We start from the raw sequence: 17,089 nt of genomic DNA on the forward strand, positions 1-17,089 counted from the left end.
AGAAGATCTTGATAAATCGATGATGTTACCAATAATATTAGTAGGTAGAGTTAATGCTGTAAAAATGAATATATTTCCTAAATTACAATATTTATTCCAAACATTACCAATACAACTGCCCCAGAAGTTTTTTCAAGAGTTGAATAAATATGTGAGGAAGTTTCTTTGGAAAGGTAAGATGTCAATAATATCGTTGGAAAAATTGACATGTAAATTTGACCTAGAAGGGTTACAACTCCCAAATTTTAAGATTTATTATAAAGCAAATCAACTTAGATTTATTGCATTTTTTTGATGAAGAAAAACCAGCATGGATTAGAATAGAGTTAGATAGGATAGAAGAAAATATATCAGAAGATTTTATATATAAATGGGAATCCAAATGGATACGGGAAAAGAAAGAATCTCTTATATTAAAACATCTGATCGATTTATGGAATAAAATAAATGTGGATGATGAGATAAAGAAATCTTTATTAGAAAAGAGAAACCTAATTCAAAATAGACATATTCCTTTTACAATGGATGATCAACTTTTATATAACTGGTTTCAAAAAGGGATCAGATATATAGGTGACTGTTTTGAAGGAGGTATATTGATGTCGTTTGATCAATTAAAGAATAAATATAAAATATCAATTAACACTCTTCTGTTATTTTCAATTAAAGGCCTATAAGAGATAAACTGGGTCAAACAATGTTAATGCTTAATGAAATAGAAACTTTAATTCAAAAAGGAAAAATTAAAAAATTTATGTCTTGTATGTATAATTTGATTCAAAAACAGACAATTAAACCAGGAATTCATAAGTCAAGACAAAAATGGGAAACTGATTTGAATATTAAAACTGATGAAAAAAATTGGTCAAGACTATGTCTTGATAGTATGACAAATACAATAAATGTCTGACTTAGATTAGTACAATACAATTTTTTACATCAATTATATATTACACCACAAAAAGTAAATAGATTAAACCCAAATTTATCTGACAAACGTTTCTGATGCAATCAAGAAATCAGTACTTTTTTACACTCTACTTGGTCTTGTTTTAAAATTCAACCTTTTTGGATAAATTTAAGACTTTTACTGGAACAGATTATTGGAATACAACTTCCACATAACCCAATATTATTTTTATTAGGCGATATTGAAGGGATAATACCGAAATCTAAATTGAATAAATATCAGAAAAAATTTATAAAAATTGCAAAAAGGCTACTGCATTTACCTGGAAATCAGATTCATACTTAACTATGAACTGTTGGAATAAAGAAATATTTAGCTGCATTCCACTTGAAAAAATTACTTATAATTTAAGAAATGAATGATATATTTTTGAAAATTTGGCACCCCCATCTACAAAAGATAGGATTAAATATATAGGTACTTTGAAGATAAAATTATTAGTTACTTGGGGAAAAAATAAAGATATACTAAAGTTATTTTGAACTCCATGGAGCATGTGGGGATCCTCCGATATCCAGGTAATCCTCCTTTCTTTCTTTCTTTTTTCTTTTTTTGTTAGACAGGGATTTAAGGGGGGGGGGGGAAGGGTTAAGGGAGGCTAATAATTTTCATTACTCTATTATTCTATTCATTGTATACGATTCTCTTAAAAATGTAATAAATATATATATAAAAAAGAGAGGACATAGGGATATAATATAGAAAAAATTAGTGGGAAGTTAGAGGATTGGGAAGCTTTTAAAAACCAACAGAAGGCAACTTAAAAAGCCATAAGGAGAGAAAAGATGAAATATGAAAGTAAGCTAGCTATTCATATAAAAAGGACCACACATGCTGGAGAAACTCAGGAGGCTAGGCTGCATCTATGGAAGAGTAAACAGTCGACATTTTACTTGAAGCAGAACGACGACTACACCTGCTCCTACACTTCCTCCCTCACCACCATTCATGGCCCCAAACAGTTGTTCTAGGTGAGGAGACACTTCACCTGCGAGTCTGTTGGGAGTCATCCACTGTATCTGGTGTCCTCTCCTGTATATCGTTGAGACCCAAAGTAGATTAGGAGACCGCTTCGTTCAGCACCTACGCTCCAACCGCCAGAAAAAGCTGGATATCCCGGTGTCCGCACATTTCAATTCTACTTCCCATTCTGACGTGTCTGTCCATGCCCTCCTCTACTGAGGAGTTGAGGCCACACTTAGGTTGGAAGGGCAACACCTTATTTTCCTTCTAGGTAGCCTCCAACCTAATGGACTGATCATCAATTTCTCAAACTTATGCTTCACACTTCCCAGATTCTGTTTCTCTCTCACCTAATCTTCCTACTTCCCATCACTTCCCTCTGGTGCTCCTCCCCCTTCTTTTTCCCATGGTTTTCTACCCTCTTCTATCAGATACCCCCTCCTCCAGCTCTTTATATCTCTTTCAGCTATCAATTTCTCATCTCTTTACTTCACCTTTCCCTCTGTCCCAGTTTTACCTATCACCTACTACCTCGAACCTCTTCCTCCCTCCCCCCACCCCCTTCTTGCCCTGGCTTCTCATCTTTTTTCCCAGTCCTGATGAAGGACGTTGGGCCAAAATATCGACTGTTTACTCTTCTTTAGATGCTGCCTGGCCTGCTAAGTTTCTCCAGTATTATGTGTGTTGCTTGGATTACCAGCATCTGTAGATTTTCTCAATTTTTGTGAATATTAAAAAAAGTGATACAAAAAGTATTTCCACATACATAAAGAGAAAAAGAGAGACAAGTGTGGATTCCGGGCTTCTGAACTGGATGATGCTGGATAAGTAGCAATGGGAGACAAAGAAATGGTGGAGGAACTTAATTAAGTGCTTTGCTTCAGTCTTCACTGTGGAATATTGTAAAAGTATGGCAGATATGCAAATATGTCAGATATGCGAGAATGTCAGGGAACAGAGGTGAGTATGGCTGCTATTACTAAGGTGAAGGTGCTCTGGAAGCTGAAAGATCTGAAGGAGACTAGTCATCTGGAACAAACTCACTTACACCCCAGAGTTCTGAAAGTAGTAGCTGAAGAGATTAGTAGAGACCTTTTAAGAATCACTAGGTTCTGTAAGGTTCCAGAATACTGAAAAATTGCATATGTTACTCTACTCTATAAGGAGAGAGGAAGGCAAAAGACACAAAATTATAGGCCAGTTAGTCTGGCTTCAGTGGCTGGTAAAACGTTGGAGTCCATTATTAAAGATGAGGTTTTACGGTATTTGAAAGCACATGATAAAATACACCAAAGTCAGCATGGTTTCCTTTAGAGGAATTCCATGACCTTACTACTTGTTTGCCTTATTTCCATAGACTCCTTGCCAGTTTCCTTAGTAAATACAGATGCAAAAAGCCCATTTAAGATCTCCCCCATTTCTTTTGGTTCCATACATAGCCGACCACTCTGATCTTCAAGAGGACCAATTTTATCCCTTACTATCCTTTTGCTTTTATACACCTGTAGAAGCTCTTAGGATTATCCTTCACTTTGACTGCCAAAGCAACCTCATGTCTTCTTTTGGTCCTCCTGATATCTTTCTTAAGTACTTTCTTGCATTTTTTATATTCCTGAAGCACCTTATTTGCTCCTTGTTGCCTATACCTGTCATATATCTCTCTCTTCTTCATCAGATTTCTAATATCCCTCGAAAACCAAGGTTCCTTATTCTTAGTCACTTTGCCTTTAATCTTGACAGGAACATACAAACTCTGTACTCTCAAAATTTCTCCTTTGAAGGCCTCCCACTTACCAATCACATCCTTGCCAGAGAACAATCTGTCCCAATCCACGCTTTTTAGATCCTTTCTCATTTCTTCAAATTTGGCCTTTTTCCAGTTTAGTACCTCAAGCCAAGGACTAGATCTATCTTTATCCATGACCAAGCTGAAACTAATGGCGTTATGATCACTAGACCCAAAGTGTTCCCCTACACACACTTCTGTCACTTGTCCTAACTCATTTCCTAATAGGAGATCTAATATTGCATCCTCTCTAGTTGGTACCTCTATATATTGATTTAGAGAACTTTCCTGAACACATTTTACAAACTCTAACCCATGTAGCCCTTTAACAGCTTTATCATTCTTACTTTGGCTATATGGTTAGTAAGGAAATGAGAAAAAGAACAAAAAGGGCCCAATCTTATGAAACAGTCTACTGTGCAATGTTGGAGCTCACTGATAGGCCTATCGTCCACCATCGATCTCCTCCGATTGTTGCTGCCCTTTGGACCCTCACTCCAAGTCCAACCCATCCGGTGGTCTACCAACTCTCTCCATTCGCGTCTTCTCTCATCTCTCCCCGGCCAAAGACTCACAAGAAAGAACAACAGCATGCTAAACCCCCTCATCTCTAGTCATAACCCAAACGTTGCTGCTACAGAGAAACCATTACATTATTAGTGAAACCTTACAGCATGTTACACAACAGTGAAACCCTACACTAGCATAGATAGTAAGAAAGGATGGAGGCAGAAGAAAGGAAATTATAGGCCAATTAGTCTGACTTAAATGGTTGGGTAGATGTTGGAGTCCATTATTAAGGTTGAGGGTTTAGGATACTTGGAGGCACATAATAATAGGCCAAAGCCAGTATGGTTTCCTTAAGGGAAAATCTTCCTTAACAAATTTGTTGGAATTCCTTGAGGAAATAATAGGCAGGATAGACAACAGAGGGTCAGTGGATGTTGCTTACTTGGATTTTCAGAAGGCTATTGACAAGGTACTGCACAAAAGGTAGCTTAACAAGAACCCATGGTATTACAGCAAGAACAGAAATTTGGCACATTGGCAGAAGACAGAATGGGAAAATAAAAGAGAAAAACTGCATATGCTGGAAATCCAAGCTACACATACACACACAAAATGCTGGAGGAACTCATCAGGGTCTCAGCCTGAAACGCCAAGTGTTCACTCTTTTCCATAAATGCTGCCTGGCCTGTTGAGTTCCTCCACCATTTTATGTGTGTTGCATGGGAATCAAAGGGGCCTTTTCTAGTTGGTGACTGTGACTGGTGGTGTTCTGGGTGTTCTGCAGGGTACGGTATTGAGCCTGCTTCTTTTCATAATATGTGCCTAACACTTTTGCACAGCACTATAATTCAATGAATTGGGTGATGGTACTGATGGCTTAGTGGGCAAGTCTGCAGATGATATGAAGATGGATGGAGCAGCAAGTAGTTTTAAGGGAGCAGGGAGACTGCAGAGGAATTGGACAGATGGGGAGAATGGGCTGTTAGCGGCACATGGAATATAGTGTAGGCAAATGTATGGTCATACACTATGGTAGAAGGAATAAAAGTGTAGACTATTTTCTAAACGGAAGAAAATTCAAAGATCAGAGCTGCAAAGGGACTTGGGAGACATTGTGCAGGATTCCCAACATGTTAACTTGCAGGTTGAGTTGGTGGTAAGGAAGACAAATGTAATATTAGCATTCATTTTGAGAGGACTGGAACATAAGAGCAAGTATGTGATGTCTTTATAAAGCATTTGTCAGACCACTCTTGGCAGTATTGTGAGCAGTTTTGGGACGCTTAGCTACAAAAAAAAATGCACTGGGATTAGAAAGGGCCCAGAGGAGGTTCACAAGAATTATTCTGGGAATGAAAGGGTTGTTGGATGAGGAGCATGTGATGGCTCTGGGCCGGTACTCGCTGGAGTTCAGAAGAATGAAGGAGGATCTCATTGAAACCTATTGAATATTGAAAGGCCTAGACAGAGTGGATGTGTAGAGGATATCTCCCATAGTAGGGGAGTCTAGGATCTGAGGGCACAGCCTCAGAATTAAGGAAGAGAGATGAAGAAGAATTTCTTAAACCAGAGTGGTAAATCTGTGGAATTCATTGCCAAGGTTGGTTTTGGAGGACAAGTTATTAAGTATATTTAAAGCAAAAGTTGATAGGTATGGATTAGCGGGGTGTCAAAGGTTACACAGAGAAGGCAGGAGAATGAGAAGGATAATAAATCACCCATGATGGAATGGCAGTATAGACTCCATGGGCTGATTAGCCTAATTCTACTCTCATGTCTTATTGTCATATAAAACCCTTTAAGGTTGCTTTTAGGTTTTCATTTTCTGCAACAATTATTCCTTATCACCAATTGCAAAACCAGTAATAAATCAACATTTGTTTTACAACTGATGTTGATAATGAAAGAGTAGGAAAGAAATTAAACATAAGTGAGAAAGATGCTACTTGGGGATAATTCCACTTAATATTTTTCTTCAACACAAGCCAACTGCCAGATTTAGCAAATATGTACTTTATTTGTCTTGTTGCAAATAAAAAAAATCAAACAGGACCAACAACCCTAACTACACACTACCTTATTCTAAAAGGCATCTTCAAGCAGAATCATAAATAAATTGGCACTAGTGGATCAATGATCATTTTCTTCACATGCATAAAATGTACTATGACCAATATTTTACAAAATACATGGATTCCAAATGAATGAAGACAACTAAAAATGCTTAAGATTTTAAGCGTGCATACAATCAAACTCTGAAGTAAGCACGTGTTAATTTTAGTTATTTAATTTTGTTTCAACTGAAATGCAATGACTCGCAAGACAAAAACAATGTTATTTAGAGACTTTGCTTCATTTGTTGCCTTTGATTGTTGAAGTTCTTAAGATAGCAGTCGGACTACATAGGTATTGAGGAAACAGGTACCAAGAAGTCCTATTCTCCACAGAAAAGATGTCCTACACCAAATCCAAAATCATTCATTCTTCAATTAGCACAACTTTGTTGTACATTACAGTTCCAAGGCTGGAAATCGAGCTGCTTCTGGATTCAAAATATCAGACAAGAAGTGAATAGTGCCAGCCATCCCTGTAAAACACAAAAGTGCAATTATTGGCCCATTTATCCATTTATAGTCCAGTAAAAGAGGTCACCTAGCTAACAATTTCCACGTGCCACCTTGTGCATGGATTTTTTTTTAGTAGAAACTGGAGCTCTATGCAATAATAGTCATTTCAATTTCTGATTGAAAATAGAAATTTTAAACATTGATCTGTAGAAATTGGTCAGGCTCGGTCTTTATTACTCTGAACATAGCAGAATGAGGGGTAATCTGACATTATTTTAAATAACATTTAAAGTTATGTGGCATTAATAAGGTGGGTGCTTACGGTCTTTTCCTTAAAGTCTACAACAAGGGGGCTGAGATTAAGGGTGAGAGAGGAAAGATCTAAAAGAGACCTGAGGGGCAACTTCTTCATACAGAGAACAGTAACTATGGGACATGCTGCCAGAAGAAGCAGTTGAGGTACAATGCTATCACTTAAGAGGCACTTGGATGGGTACATGCAGGGAAGGTTCTTAAAGGGAAATGAGCAGGCAGGGAACTGGGTGACTGCCTCCTCATAGAAGGAAGGAAAATGGGCAGCCAGTGCAACCCTGTGGCCATTCCCCTCAATAATAAGGATAACATTTTGAATACTGTTGAGGAGACAACCTACTGGAGGGAGCCACAGCAACTAGGTCTTTGGCACTGAGTCTGGTGTTGTAGCTCAGAAGAGAAGGTGAAGAGGACTGCAGTAGTGATAGGAGACTTCATAAAGGTATAAATACGAGATTCTGTGGGTGCGATTGAGGCACCTGAATGGTATGCTGGGGTCAGGGATGTCTTGGTTCGGGTCCATGGCATTCTAAAAGGGGGAGGGTGAGCATCCAGAAGTCTTGCTATGTATTGGCACCAATGACAAAGGTGAGGACACAGGAAAGATGAGGACGTCCTGAAGACAGGTTTTAGAGAGCTAGGTAGAAAGCTGAAAAGCAGGACCTCCAGGGTAGTAATCTCCAGAATCACATGCCAATGAAGGTAAGAATAGGATAATTTAGCAGATGAATGAGTGATTGAAGAATTGGTGCAGAGGGCAGGGTTCAGATTTCTGGATCATTGGGATCTCTTCTAGAGAAGGTAAGACCTGTACAAAGGGATTGGGTTACATCTGAACCTGAGGGGAACCAATACCCTTGCAAGTAGGTTTGCTAGACTATTTGGGAGGATTTAAAATAATTTGGCTGGGGGACAAGAACTGGAGTGATAGGGCTGAGGATGGGGTTTACAAACAGAGGCAGTGCATAGTGAGACTGCTAATAAGAAGAGGCTGATGATAGGGCAAAATTGCAGTCAATAGGATGAGTTGGGCACAAAATTGAAAAGAGTGATGAATACAAGACTAAAAATGTTATATCTGAATGCATGCAGTATACGGAATAAGGCTGATGACCTTGTAGCAGTTACAGATTGGCATGTATGATGTTGCGGGCATCATGGAATCATGGCTGAAAGAAGGTTATAGCTGCAAACTTAATATCCAAAAATACACATTGTATTGAAAGGACAGGCAGGAAGCAGAAGGGGTGGGTGGCTCTATTGGTAAAACATGACATCAAATTACTAGAAAGAGGTGTCATAGGATTGGAAGGTGTGAAATCATTGTGGGCAGAGCTAAAAAACTGCAAGGGTAAAAATACCCTGATGGGAATTATATGCAGACCTCTGAAAAGTACCAAAGATATGGTCTACAAATTACAATTGGAGATAGAAAATGCATGTCAAAAGGGCAACGTTACGATAAGCATGGGAGAAGGTCAATATGCAGGTAGACTGGGAAAGATCAGGATTCCAAGAGTGGGAATTTGTATAATACTTATGAGATGGCTTTTTAGAGCAGTTTGTGATTGTGTCCAGTAGGAGATCAGCTATTCTGGATTGGCAGTTGTTGCAATGAATTGGAATTGATTAGAGAGCTTAAGGTAAAGGAGCCAGTGATCATAATATGAAAGTTCTCACCCTGCAATTTTAGAATGAGAAGCTAAAGTCAGATGTATCAGTATTACAGGGAGTAAAAGAAATTACAGAAACATGAGAGAGGAGCTGGCCAAAACTGATTGGAAGGGGTCACTGGTAGGGATGACGGCACAGCAACAATTGCTGGAGTTTCTGTGAGCAATTTGGAAGGCACAAGTTAGATACATCCCAAAGAACAAGTCATATTCTAAAGGCAGGATGACGCAAGTATGGCTGACAAGAGAAGTCAAAGCCCATGTAAAAGACAAAAGAGAGGGCATATAATATAGAAAAAAAAAGTGGGAAGTTAGAGGACTGGAAACTTTTAAAAACCACCAGAAGGCAACTAAAATGTCATTGAGAGAGAAAAGATGGAATCCAAAGGTAAGCTAGCCAATAGTGTTAAAGAGAATACCAAAAGTTTCTTCAGATACATGAAGTGTAAATGAGAGGTAAGAATAGATATCGGCTGCTGGAGAGGTAGTAATGGGGACACTAAAATGGCAAATGACCTGAATCAGTATTTTGTATCAGTCTTCACTGTTGAAGACACTAGCAGTATTCCAGAAGTTTGAGAGTGTTGGGGGCAGAAGTGAGCACAGTTGCTATTACTAGGGAGAAGGTGCATGGGAAACTGAGGTCTGATGTAGTTAAGTCACCTGGACCAGATGGTCTACATACCAGGGTTCTAAAAGAAGTAACTGAAGAGACTGTGGAGGCATTAGTAATAATCTTTTAAGAATCAACAGATTCTGGCATTGTTCTGGAAGACTGGAAAATTGCAGAAGTCACTTCACTTTTGAAGAAGGGAAATTAAAGGCCAGTTATCCTGACCTCAGTGTTGGAAGATGGAGTCAATTGTTAAGGATATGGTTTTAAGCTACTTGGAGGCACATGATAAAATAGGTCAAAATCAGAACATTTCCTTAAGGGAAAATCTAGCCTGAGAAATCTGTTGGAATTCCTTGAAGAAATAACAAGCAGGATAGACAAAGGAGAATCAGTGGATGTCGTGTACTTGGATTTTCAGAAGGCCTTTGACAAGGTGCCACATACAAGGCTGCTTAACAAGTTAAGAGCCCATGGTATTACAAGAAAGATACTAGCAAGGATACAGCACTGGCTGATTGGCACGAGGCAAAGAGTGGGAATAAAGGGAGCCTTTTCTGGTTGGCTGCTGGTGACTAGTGGTGTTCCAGAGTCTGTATTGGGATCACTTCTTCTTATATTAATTATCAATGATTTTTAAGATGGATTTCATGGTTTTGTGGCCAAGCTTGCAGACAATATGAAAACAGGTGGAGGGGCAGGTAGTGTTGAGGAAGCAGAGGCTATAAAAGGACTTAAACAGATTAGGAAAATTGGCAAAGAAGTGGCAGTTGGAATATAGTGTCAGGAATTGTATGGTCATGCACCTTGGTGAATAAAATAAAAGCCTAGACTATTTTCTAAATGGAGAGAAAATATTTAAAAATTTGAAGTGCAATAGGACTTGGAAGACCTCTTGCAGGATTTCCTAAAGATTAATTTGCAGCTTGAGTCAGTGGTGAAAAAAGCAAATGAAATGCTGTCCTCTTGAAATGAATGCTTAGAATATAAAAACAATGAAGTAATGTTGAGGCTTCATAAGGCACTAGTGAAGCCTTACTTGGAGTACTGTGAGCAGTTTTGAGTGTCTTATCTAAGAAAGGACATGCTGACATTGTAGAGTGTTTAAAGGAGGTTCACAAAAATTATTCTGGGATTAAAAGGCTTATCTATTGAGGAGCATTTGATGGCTCTGGGTCTGTTCTCACTGTAAGTCATAAGAATAAAGGACTATCTCATCGAAATATATCGAATGTTGAAAGGCCTTGAGAGAGTGGATGTGGAAAGGATGTTTCCTCTGATGGGTGAGTCTAAGATAAGAGGATACAGCCTCAGAATGGAGGAATGTCAATTTAGAACAGAGAGAAGGAGAAATTTCTTTAGCAAGAATGTGGTGAATCTGTGGAATTCATTGTCACAGCTGGCTGCGGAGGCCAAATCACTGGGTATATTTAAGGTGGAGAATGACACATAATACAGGAAGAAAGCAGGAGATTGGGACCAACAGGGACATGGATCAACCGTGATGAAATGGCGGAGCAAACTCTTTGGGCCAAATGGCCTAATTCTGTTCCTATATCTTATTGTCCTATGGGCTAAATGCAGGGAATTGGGAATTGGGACTAGCATGATGAGCATGGTCATCATGGACTTGTCAGGCCAAAGCACCCATGTGTTGATCTATAGCTCTATAAATATGTAACACTACTTGGAAGAACCTTTAACTGGTTTTTTTCCTTTAGATCCTTAGTCAATTATTACAGGTGTATAATTTGTGTCAATGGCACTTATTGTTTTTTACTATATGCATATTGAGTGATTTAATTGATTTTCTTTTTGCATTATGTATTAACTGTCAAGCTGGTTGCACCTGAAGGGGATTGTGGTTAATAATTATTTCTATTTTACATAGAACTAGAACAGCACAGCACAGTACAGGCCCTTCAGCCCACACTGTTGTGCTGACTTTTTAAACCTACTCCAAATAGCCCTTCCCTCCCACAAAGCCCTCCATATTTTTTCATTCATGAGTCCAAGAGTCCTAGAGTATCCGGCTCTACCATTATCCCCAGCAGAGCTTTCCATGCACCTACCACTCTCGGTTAAAAAACCCTGCCTCTGACCTCCTCCACTACCCTCTCCACCAATCACATCTCATATTATGCCCTTTCATACAGTATTAGCCATTTCCTTCCTGGGAAAAAGACACTGGCTTTCTACAGTACTCAGTCTATGCCACTCATAATTTTATATACCTCTATCAAGTATCCTCTCATCCTCCTTTGATTCAAAGAGAAAAGCTGTAGCTCACTCAACCTTTCCTCATGACATGTTCTCTAATCCAGGCAGTATCCTGATAAATCTTCTCTGCATTCTTTGTAAAGCTTCCACATCTTTTCTATAATGAATGGAATGGAATACTCCAAGTGTGGCCTTACACTTGCTTGGAAGTAGAGAATGTGAGTGAGGTACTTAATGAGTACCTTGCTTCAGTACTTCCAAGGCAAAGGGCCCGGAGGATCAGGAGATCAGTGCTGAGTGCATTAATATATTAGGATGTTTAGAGATCAAGGAAGAGTAAGTGTTTGATTGCCTAATGAGTATTAAGATAGATAACTCCCAGCACCTGATGGGATTTACCCCAGGTTATTAGCCAGAGAACTGCAAATGTTGTACCTCTATTTAAGAAGTAACAAGAGAATCCTTGTCTCACGTCAGTTGTAGGGAAATTGCTGCAGAAAATTCTTAAGGACAGGATATATGAGCACTTGGAAACTTGTGGCCTACTTAGGGAGATCCAGCTTGGCTTTGTGTGGGGTAGATCACACTCTACCAAGATGATTAAGATTTTTGACAAGGTGACAAGAAAGACTGATGAAGGTAGAGCAGTGGACGTTGTCTACATTGATTTTAGTGAGGCATTTGACAAAGTCCCTCATGGAAGGCTAATAGGATGCAACAAATTAGCTATGTGGATTCAGAAGTGGCTTATGCATAGAAGACAGAGTAACGGTTGAAGGGACTCATTCAAGCTGGAGACCTGTGATTCACCGGGATCGGTGCTGGGACCTCTGGTATTTGTGAAGTATGTAAGTGACATGGATGAAAGTGTAGATGTGTAGGTCAGTAAGCTTGTGGATGATGCCAAGATTGATGGAGATATGGATAGTGTAGAAGACTGGCGAACAATACAGTGCAATACAGATCAGATGCAGGCATGGGCAGAGAAATGGCAGATGGAGTTTAACCCAGATAAATCTGAGGTGCTATACTTTGGTATGGCAAGACCCTTAACAGTGTTGCTGAACAGAGATCTTGGGGTCCATATTCACAGCTCCATGAAAGAGGTTACATAGGTTGATAGGGTGGTTAAGGTAGCTTATGGAATGCTTGCTTTTATTAATTGAGGCATTAAGTCCAAAAGTGAAGAGGTTATGTTGCAACTTTATAAAACTCTGGTTTTAAAGTTATATCTGGAGTATTGCATACAGTTCTGGTCGCCACACTATAGGAAGGATGTTAAGGCTTTGGAGAGGTTTACCAGGATGCTGCCTGGTTTACAGGGCAGGTGCTATCATGAGAGGCTAGACAAACTTGGGTTATTTTTTTTTTGGAGCAGAAGCTGAGGGGAGATCTGATAGAAGTTTATAAGAATATACAAGGCATAGAACGAGTAGACAAGGACTATCTTTTTTCCAGAGTAGTAATGTCTAATACCAGAGTGATAGTGAAGGGGAGTAGGTTCAAAGGGGATGTGAGGGATAAGTTTTTTTACTCAAGAGAGTGGAGGATGCCTGGAATTCAGATGGAGGCAAATACATTACAGGCTTTTAAGGGACGTTCAGACAGCCACATGAATGGGAGGAAGTCAGAAGGATATAGTCATTGTGTAGGTAGGATGGATTTGTTTTGGGGGATTTTGGATTTACTTTTTAGCTGGTTCAGCATAATATTGTGGGCTGAAGCACCTGTTCCTGTACTGTCCTGTTCTTTGTTCTAACCAGGGTTTTAGAGAGTTGCAAAATGACCTTGCAGTTCTTGAACTCAATACCCCGATTAATGAAGGCCAACTCACCATTCTAGGAATCAGCATTCCATACCACTGACCCTGTCTCTGAATCTTGTACTCTGTCTTAAAGTTTGATCTTCCAAAGAGTATCACTTCATATTTTTGCATACTAAACTACATCTGCCACTTCTCAGCCCTGCTCTGCATCCTATCAGTGTCCTATACAACAAGCACCTACCACCAACACTACCAATTGTCACATCATCTACATGAAACTTTTGTGTCATTTTGGCATACAACATCCACCCCCCCATAAAGTATAACGTGCAATAAATCTACTCTTACAGTATTTAGAGCGTTAATATGTTCAATTCATAATTCATGCAATCTGTTCAAATTCCATTACAAGCTTAATGGGTATTGAGTCCTGACTCAATATAATAGCAAATATTTAATGGAAAATGGTAGCCTCATTAAATAGTATTCCATTTATTTGGAGGAATTTACTTGTACCAATAATGTTTGGGTTTACAGGATCCAAATCTAAGAATTACATCACTTGAAACTATGTATAAATGTAATACTGCAGATACAATTACTCCAAAATAAGAATGGAAAATATAGGAAATATTTAGGAGAATATCAGAATCTGATATTTGCTTCAGAAACCGCAAACTTAAAAAAAATACAATGCTTATCAATTTGTAGATCAACCCAGCAATGGCATCTTTTTCACCTTGTCTTGGGGGACAGCATGTTATCTTTTGTCTGCGACCAGCAGAACTCAGTTTTGAAGTCTGCATCTTCAGGTATCTTGCACTTTCATTGCATCAGGACTGGTCATTTTTCTTTGCCACTCTCTTTCTTTCCTTTGTATATTCTGACCCATCCTTCATAAATTTAATAACACATTCTACAGCCAGAAGAGCTCAACTGCCCATCTTGTATGATTACTTCATGATATAACATATACTTATTTTGTTCTCATATATTAACCTCTCCACCTTCTCTGCTACCCAAAATATCTAGCTTTCTCTCTTTCTCACTTCTGACAAAGGCTCTTCATTCAGAAATGTTAACATTTCTTTTTCCACAGATGCTGCTCTAACAGTCATTCAGCACAGAAATAGGCCCTTTAGCCTGACTCGTTCATGTTGCCTACCTGAGTTAATTCCCTTTGATAGTGTTTGGCTGAAATTCCTTATCCACATCTTTTAAAATTGCGATTGTACTTCCACTACCACTTCTCTGGCAGTTTTTAATCCTGCCCCCCCGCACCCCCCCCCCACAATATCCACCATCCTATGAGTGGGTAAAACTTATCACTTCAAATCTTTCCACTCTCACCTTAAACCTGTGCCCTCTAGTTTTAGACTTCACTAAACTGGAAAATGACTGTGCCCATTCACTATATCTTCGCTATGATTTTAAACCTCTGTGTCAGGGGTCCACAGTCCCCTTGGTTAATGGTATTGGCCCATGACATAAAAAAGTTTGGGCCCCCTGCTCTATAGGTTTACCCCTCACCCTGCTGTGTTGTCCCAGCCTATACAGTCTCAATTTAAAACTTAAACCCTCCAATCCAAGTAATATCCTTCTGAATATTTTCTGTACCTTCTCAGGCTTAATCACATCCTTTTTATAGCATGGAAACCAAAAGCACACACAATAATCCAAGTATAGTCCAACATCTTGTACAGCTGTAACATGGCATCCCAGTCCCTCTGCTCAATGCACCAGCCCATGAAGATAAACATACAATATGCCTTTTCATCACCAGTCTACAGGTGCCAGAACTTGAGAGAATTATGTACTTACAGCCCTGGAACGTTCCATTCTACAACACCCCACAGGGCAGAGATCTTCTAGAATTTTATTTTTATTTCTAGCTTATTGCATCTGCAGCTTTTATTTGTGATTTTCAGATGAAGACTTGTTCAACTGAAACATTAACTCTGTTTTTCTCTCCAAAAAAGCTACCCGGCCTGTTAAGTATTTTCACAAAACTGAATTTGTTTCAGATTGTCAAATCATACAGAGATTTGCATCATCTCAAAACATTATTAAAAGGTCAACTATTGCACAATGTATTACCTTCAAACAAAGAATATGGTCTGTCAGGAATGCGGCATCCGTGAGTCCCATAATCCAAGCACCATTCTGCAAACTATAAACGAGAAGTTTCAAAGATGCATTTAGCTTGTTTTTTTATTGTTTTAAACAATTAATCAAAAATTGCTTGCGAGTAGCAAGCGTATAAAAGCTCAGAGAAAAAAGCATAGAATATCAGGCGTATAAAGGCTTACAGAAAAAAATGTGAAATTGTAAAACGGCTCAAAAGAGAGGGGAAGCTGGTTAAATCATCAACTCACTGTCATATACCCCATAGCTGGTTTTACAATAATCAGGATTAAAAGCTAATTATGTGCCCACATCCTCTTGAGGAATAATGAAATTGGGCCAGTTTTGAAATTTAAAGAAAGGATATAGTCAAAATAGAACACTGAGGAATGTTTTGTATTTTTGGTTTCAATTGAGACACCATGATGCAGTCAATGAAAATTATAATAAGTCGCAAATGCACCAATGGACAACACATTTATTTTTAACAATTTGATAGTTCAGAATTAGTGACTAATAAATATAGATAACTAAAAAAATTGAACACATACACTGTTTCAAGACTCCTGACGGTAGGATTAAAAAAGTTAAGTGCTGAATAATATGATCAAAACTGTATTCCTTCATATTAACTAATGAAGAAGTCCAAGACAAGTTATTACATTGAGAGACGGAAGGAGTAAGAAATAAAGATATTTCCCTCTCAATGCGGTGAAGCTACTAGAATTCTGCCATACAGTCTGATAATTTTTAGATTGTAAATTGATAAACATTTCCTCATCACACTTTAGCTTTGGTGATAATCTAATAAATCAATTATAATAAAATAAATGAACAAACATCACATATGACTGTGTTGTTTAGCTGTAGGTAGAAAAGAAAGAATTCAGATATTTAGACTGGAGTTCAGTTCTCTGCGAAATGTTTTTTCCTGGCTAACAGGCACACACCTTCAGATAAACTAAATCATGAACAACCTTAGCTCAAGGCCAACACAAATGGACAGAAGAAACATATTAGTATATGTACTGTGGACAAGACCATTGTGTATGATAATCAAATGGCATGGCCAGGGTTAAGGTTTTAACAAGGCATTCAAGTTTCAAACAAGACTATGGCATCAATTACAATTATGGAGATAGATGTTAATAGATAGGGGATGAGGGGGAGTGGGCATAGGCATAAGCATTCCTCCTAGCACCAAAAAACAGAAGATTAGAAAAGCCAAATGAGGTGAATTTGGCTAAGAGACATGGCTTTGTCAGGATTAGATGTTAGCTTTAAAATCAAGCCTACATTTTTATTGTAGGCATACACACACACAAAGCATAAATTAATGTACAAAATTAACACTTCTGGAACCTAAAGACTGCTTAAAGAATGGTAAACCTGATGCAAAAAAATTGTTCTGGACAATTTCTATCACAATTCACTTCACAACCAGCACACTCAAAACAACCCATGCACAGAATCAAATGTCCCTGTGAATGGTCAGAGGCTTTCTGTATAGCACTCTCTCCAGATCAGTCAACAATGAAAATGAAGACAAGATAACAAAGCCATCACCACTTCTGGAAGATTGAGAA

The 17,089-nt window shown here is 38.5% G+C and overlaps 1 protein-coding gene across 1 annotated transcript in view; it reads right to left on the minus strand.

The window, feature by feature from the left end:
• Positions 1-454: 454 nt before the first annotated feature.
• lancl2 (LanC lantibiotic synthetase component C-like 2 (bacterial)) overlaps positions 455-17,089 on the minus strand; it is a 54,124-nt gene continuing 37,489 nt past the window's right edge. The window contains exons 8-9 of the mRNA XM_059972380.1: positions 15,477-15,549; positions 455-6,816 (exon numbers count right to left, since the gene is read on the minus strand). Of these exons, the coding sequence (XP_059828363.1) occupies positions 6,740-6,816; positions 15,477-15,549 (150 nt within the window). The 3' untranslated portion in view covers positions 455-6,739. The remainder of the gene's footprint in view (positions 6,817-15,476; positions 15,550-17,089) is intronic.

The sequence above is a fragment of the Hypanus sabinus genome, chromosome 6 (genome assembly GCF_030144855.1).
Source record: "Hypanus sabinus isolate sHypSab1 chromosome 6, sHypSab1.hap1, whole genome shotgun sequence".
Classification (NCBI taxonomy): domain Eukaryota; kingdom Metazoa; phylum Chordata; class Chondrichthyes; order Myliobatiformes; family Dasyatidae; genus Hypanus; species Hypanus sabinus.